The sequence below is a fragment of the Frankliniella occidentalis genome, unplaced genomic scaffold (assembly GCF_000697945.3).
Source record: "Frankliniella occidentalis isolate FOCC.00 unplaced genomic scaffold, Focc_3.1 Scaffold22, whole genome shotgun sequence".
Lineage (NCBI taxonomy): Eukaryota > Metazoa > Arthropoda > Insecta > Thysanoptera > Thripidae > Frankliniella > Frankliniella occidentalis.
This window is the reverse complement of record NW_026267152.1, coordinates 604733-610943: the sequence shown is the minus strand read 5'-3', so window position 1 is coordinate 610943 and position 6211 is coordinate 604733. Positions and strand designations below refer to the sequence as shown.

The 6211-nt window shown below is 59.7% G+C and overlaps 1 protein-coding gene across 5 annotated transcripts in view; it reads right to left on the bottom strand.

Annotated features, from left to right (window-relative positions):
• The window catches only part of LOC113212730 (potassium voltage-gated channel protein Shaw-like), a 119567-nt gene that overhangs the window by 10585 nt on the left and 102771 nt on the right, over positions 1-6211 (bottom strand). For 4 of the 5 annotated variants that reach the window (XM_052264929.1, XM_052264928.1, XM_052264932.1 and 1 more), the window contains exons 4-7: positions 5556-5669; positions 4761-4910; positions 4522-4654; positions 3608-3787 (exon numbers count right to left, since the gene is read on the bottom strand). In XM_052264929.1, the coding sequence (XP_052120889.1) occupies positions 3608-3787; positions 4522-4654; positions 4761-4910; positions 5556-5599 (507 nt within the window). In that variant the 5' untranslated portion in view covers positions 5600-5669. The remainder of the gene's footprint in view (positions 1-3607; positions 3788-4521; positions 4655-4760; positions 4911-5555; positions 5670-6211) is intronic. The other variant, XM_052264931.1, reaches the window with a different exon arrangement.

The following is a 6211-nucleotide window of genomic DNA, read 5'->3' as shown; positions in this document are numbered from 1 at the left end:
CCCCGACCCGCCCCGCCACACCGGGCAGAGATTACCCACGAACGGGCTGCAGAGGCGGGCTCCAGCAGGCCATGCCGGGGGCCACGCCACCAAGACAGGCTCCAGATTAGAGGGCGACGCGCAGAACAAGGCCCCCTTCCTCCTCCTCCTCCTCCGTCTCCCGCCGCGACCCTCCGCCCTGGCGGGCGGGCTAGACGCAAGCCTGCGGACGGGGACGAGCCGACCCCCCCACGGCGGCCTCACAGCTTGAAGCCATACCAGCCGCCCGCCTGGGGAAGCTCGTGTTTCTGCTGCAGTGCGGCTGCTGGCGCAGTGTGGTATACGAAGCATGGCGCTCAAGGGCCGTCGATAGAATGGCAGCCTGCAGCTCCAGGCCCATTCCATTCACTCACGGACAAAAGTAACTCTCTCTCTCTCTCTCTCTCTCTCTCTCTCTCTCTCTCTCTCTCTCTCTCTCTCGTTCGTTCGTTTGCTCGTTCTGCTCCGCAGTGTGGACAGCACATTGAGACCCGCCTTCCCCGCAGGACGTGGCGTGGCGTGGCGGGATATTACCAGACAGCTCCATAGCTTCTTCAGGAGGGCGGGTTTGTCGAGTCTTGTGGGCACGGGGGCGAGAGAGAGAAGGGAATGGGGAGTCTATGGGGATGCCGTCGGGTGGAGAGAGAGAGGGGGGAGGGGAGGGGAACTAACTTCCCGGTGCGAGAAGAAAGAAAAGAAAGGCGCTGGGGACACGTCTCACGGCACAGCCCGCCAACGCCCCGGCGGCCCCGGCCCAGCCGGCACATTTCGCTGGTCCTTTGGTGCGGGGGCGCGCGGAGGGGCGGGTGGAGGGAGGCTGGTGCTTTCGTGGGAAGGGACCGAGACCACCAGCGCGCGCCGTGTGCAATGGCCCCATTGGGACGGCTCAATCTGCCGACTGCACAGCGAGAGCCGGCGGGCGGCGGGGCGGGCAGCAGCAGCGTCGGGGTCTGCTGGGTCAACTCTCCCATCCTTACCCCCACCCCCCATACGCCCTTCGAAATGGGCCTCTCCAAAGTGGTGGTCCATCGAGGCGCGCCGCAGAACCGCTTACCAGCATATCCGTCATCACGGCCCATAGCAGCTGCTCTCCGCGGCGGCGGCGGCCTGGTGCTTGCCGAGGTACTTGCAGCTCCCCCGGCGGCGGGGGGGCGGCGGGGGCGGCGAGAGCCCCACAGCGGGGGGCCAACAACCCCTAACGGGCCCCCTCCCTACCACCACCACCACCACCCCGCCGCGGGGCTCCAGCGCCGCTGCACCAGCAGACGAAAAATTAAGTGAGATGCACGGCTATGGCCTGACGGCTTGGCGGAGGAGGAGGAGCTGGGCGCAGGGGGAAGGGCGAAGGGGAGGGACAAAGCTTGGCTTGAGGAGAAACAGGAGGTGGAGAAGGAGGCAGGAGGTGGAGGCCGAGAGTGTGCCGAGAACGGGCTGAGCGAGGAGAAGGAATGTCGCAATTATATGGCGGCCGTGGGAGAGGCCTAAGTCCCCGAGCAGTGGACGCCCCAAACTCGTGGTGCGGGCTGCAGGCCGCGTGGGGGCGAGAGAGGCAGAGGCTGCTAGGCTGGCTGGAGGCGATGTTCTATGACGGAATTTAATCCGACACTTCCAGCGCCGCTGGCGGCGGCGGGCCCGCCCGCCCTATCCGCCTGCCTGCCCACCACCCCCCACCCTGCTCGCGCGCCGCACCCCGCGCTGCCACTCCCTGCTGTAAAGTTTGGCATAACGCGGGCGCCAAAATACTGCAACAATTGCGCACGCGGCCGGACGCCGGGCGTTTATTCGCAAGTAGGAGGGTAAAGTTACCTGCGGCGGCGGCGGCGCTCCCGCTCGTCTCGCCCATCTAGTGCCTCAATGTGCAGCTCGTCGTCACGACCCTCCGTCTCCTTTGTTGCGTGCGCGAAACACTTTGGCCACCACAATGTAGTGGTCCCCCCTCGCCTCCACCACCCGCCTCCCTGCCCCCTATCACGGCTCAGACCTGTCCTGTTTCGGTATAAAAGGGTTTTGCCCGCTGAGCGACGCGCGCTAAAGCGCCCACCGTGTTGTACCCGACCGACCGCTTTGCTCCAGGTGGCTGCGCAATGCGGAGGGGAGGAAGAGGAGGGGGGATGGGGGGACTGCTGCCGCAACGGCGCACACACAAGTGCGTCGAGTTTTGTGAAATGAAACCCCCTTCCGTCGTCGTCTATTGGATCAGCAGACCACGGAGCCCCGGCGAGTGGGAGAGACAAAGCAGAGGCCGGCGGAGCGGTGTTGGAGCGGAGCGGCCGGGACAGACCCGAGATGACATGGTAACGAAGTTAGCAGAGAGCGCGCGCGCGCGAGCGGCGCAGTGGCAACCCCTGGCGGGAGGGAGAAGGGGGGGGGGGCTGAAGGGTAGGCTCGGGCCTGCACGGCCATACAGCCCCGCGGGGCCCCCCCCCCCCCTTTCTCCTCCTCACTTCCCTTGCCGCGTCAAATCGGCATGATTCCGTGCCATCAGGACCAATTTGGCAAGGGACAAAGAGGCGAAAGGCGGAGCAGGCCCCCACCCCTTCCCTCTTCCCCGCTCCGGCCGTCTTTGCTTTCAGATCAGCCTGTGCCAGCCAGCCTGCCTGCCTGCTACGGTCGAGACTACATCCCCACATTTGCATCGACCAATCCGACCCAATACTTTCTTTTTTTCTGCCTTTCTTTTTTTCCCTTTCGGCTGCTTTATTTTGGTTTGTCGTTAGTCCTGCTGCTGCTTCTTTGGGTGGGCTCGGGACCCGCTCGTAGATCCCCAAACGAAGCAAGGGGGGGGGGGAATGTGTTCGCTGCTTTGGGGCTCAAATCCCCGTACCGCACACCGTGGGGCGCGGAGCTTGTTACTCCTCGACGTGGGCGTCGGGCCCGAGCAGATCGGCCATATTCTCTCTCTCTCTCTCTCTCTCTCTCTCTCTCTCTCTCTCTCTGTGTGTGTGTCTATCTCTCTCTCTCTACGCCTTGCTCGTTACGCGTGGGGGTAAGTCCAGGCCACGGTGCACGTCTGGAAGGTCAAGGTCGTGGGAGCAGCCGGCTGTCTCCCTCCGCAGCTCCGCATCGTCCCGTCCCGAACGTTATATTTGTGCGGTCCACGCAGCTATTCCAACCGTTTTGCGTCGCAGACTCTCGCACCACTCTGCCGTTTATTATACTCTCCACACGCGGAAAAAAAACTGAAGCAAATGGTTCGTGTGGTGAAAATACAAACGAAATTGCTGAACCCATTCCCATTCTTTGGCCATGCGACGCACACACACATACACACACACGCGCGCGCAAGACAATGAGACAATCAGTCTACCACTCGCCGGCCATTCACAAACACAAACCAAGTACGGCAGGAAGGATAGAAACGAATGATTTCGTTGGGTGGTATAAAAAGAAAAAAAGTCTACCGTCGTCGCGCAGAGTCACACACGTCAGACAGCATCTATAGCAAAAGGCTCGGCAAAAGGGGAACAAGAGGAACCGACATACTAGAAGAAGAGGGTCACAACTTGCGATGAGGAAAAGTGTCGGCGGTACCCGAGCCCCCCCGCGGCGAACCCCGTCCGGGGGCGTCGCAGGGGCGCTCCGCACTCACCTTGGCGCCGGTGCTGGAGTAGGGCTCGTCGAACAGCGACCACACTTTGGGCTTGAGGCGCTGCCACGCCGACAGGCTGCCGGCGAGGTAGTCCTCCTCGTAGCCGAACAGGCGGGCCACCTCCTCGGCCGACGGCCGCTCCGCATCGATGTCCAGCTTGTCCAGGATGGCGAGTGTCGTCTGCAAGAAAAGTCAAGCGAGGAGGGTTGAGTTTATTGGGCGCACGGCCGGCAAAAGGGCGAGCGGGAGCAAATGGAACTTTATGCCGGAACATAGACCAGCGGCACGGTGTCGGCGAGGTTCCCACGCGCGTTTATACTGTTTCCGCCGCAAACACGTTGCAATTTCCACTCTCTCTCCCCGCCTCCAGGGTCCACGAACTCACGAGCATCGCAGGCAAACAAACAAACACACACACACACACACACGTTTCCCGCGCGGTGCGGTGCGGCGGCGGCGGCGCGGAGGAGCGCCCGGGGTGCAGGCTGAGCCGCCACGCTCGGGCGCGCTCGCCTCCGCCGGCTGCCTACCCTCCGGGCGCTCTCCGCGCCGCGAACACGCACACACACCCGCCCCGCCCAACTGCCGCGTTCGCGTGTCGCGGAGCGCACAATCGAGTAGCACAGAATGGGGTTTTGCTTTGCACTAGAGATGCACACGTTCAAAAATTATGTTTTTGAAAAAAAATACGTAATTTTTTTTAGAACAATTTCGGAAACATTTTTTTGAAACTCTCTACTGAAAAATTTCCGATTTAACACAGTAAAATTTACACCATACAAATTCGGATTGCGTCGATACGTTGTGCGAAATTCGCCATCGCCAGTTTGTTTACAAAGTCCCCGAATGAAAATTCCCCTCCCCCGTAGTCGCCACTCGTTTGCTGCTGGTAGAGCGGCGTGCAGCGTGCTCACCTGCGTGTCTCTGTGGATGCTGTAGGTGCTCCAGCAGCACGGCTCCACTTGATTCGAGTCGAGCCCCCAAAACTCGAGCTCCTCCTCGAACAGCGGGCCACACACGTTGGTTGGGTAGTGCAGCTTCCCGGTCCTGTGGCACACCACATCGAGTGTAAAAAAAGACTTGCCCAGTAATTGTTGTAACGAATGGAACGAAATAAGATTGAATGATTGATTTAGATGTTCGAAAGACGGACCTGTAGTAGTTGAGCACCTGGGCAAACACGCCAGGGTGCCGGTCGAAGAAGTACTCGTTGAGGATCGGGTCATAGTTGGCGAGGGCTTCAGTCAGTCTGGACAGTCTCGTTGCAGGGATCTTCTTGAGCGTCGTCCGGTAAGTCTCGTACCTGTGCGAATGCGGAGAAAATTACGAGCCGTTTCAATCCTTCCCCCTCCCTTTTTTTGCTCCCCTTCTCCCGAAGTGCGGGACCATTGTGCCCGCGAATGGTCGGTCCGGTCCGACCCGGCGGGGCCCGGCTGGACCGGCGCCGAGGCTGTAGGAGTAGGGCCCCTAATGACTGGGACAAAAGACCAACTCTTTTTTTACCCGCCTCCCCACCTTCCCCACCTCTTTCTCCTGCAAAACCGACTCCAGCGCTTAGGTGGTCCCTGGCATTACGGTACCTTGAATAAGCTCATCCTTGACGTTTCAAGGGCTCGCGATAATTCCCTTATTCATTCCGCGTAAAACGTTCCCCCTGCTCTTGCTGCTGCTCCTCGCCGAGACCGCCGTCGAGGCCGAGGCCAAGCAGCTTGCGCAGCTCTCCCCTGAGGGGCAACTTTTGTCGGAATCGCGTAATACACTTCGCGGCACAGAAGGGGAGAAGTGAGAAAGGACCTCGAGAAAACGGTGAGGAAAAAAAATCGTCTTTTCATGTGAAGCACTCGATTAGAGTAGGCCAACCATAAAATGAAGAGGCAAAATCAGGCGGTCGAGGCAGAGGTTTAAGAATATTTTTTTTAATGATGATAAAGAAACAAGGTTATGTTACCTGATCCCGCCCACGTTGAGGATGATGCGGTTCTCCCCGTCCATCGTGGCATGATCGGACCTCCTGGCCTAGCCGAGGGCCTTGCGGGCCTGGCGGCGCACGGCTCGGCACCTGCTGCAACACAACGCGATACAGGCGGGCTCAGCACCATCAAGAGATAAAAGCGTAGAAATACAGAAAGTGATAACACGGGGGGATCAGCAGCGTACGGGTGAGAAGAGAGGAGGGGAGAAGGGACGTGTGCTTCCGCCGTCAAAGGGCGGGGGCCGGCCGGGTTGCAGGCGGTAATGAATTCCGTTTGGATCCAGGGGGCGCCGTGTTGGTAATGGTAGCAAACGACCTCCCCTACCCTCCACCACCCCTCCCCTCCCTGCTGCCCCCTTTTGCATCGCGTCCAGAGAGCGCCGGCAGCGACCTCTTTGGCGCTGCATCTGCATCAACACTTTTCTAAGAAGACCAAAGAGTTGGAACACTGACCCTCACCCCAACTAAATAACCATGCACCAAAAAACAAAACAAAAAACGACAACAAAAAACAATCACAAAATAAAGAAAAAAACTAGTCAATGGACATGCGCTCATACAAAAAACCCGCGATTCCCGCACAACCTGATCTGACTGATAGCAAAACACCCATACGACATAACTCGCCATTC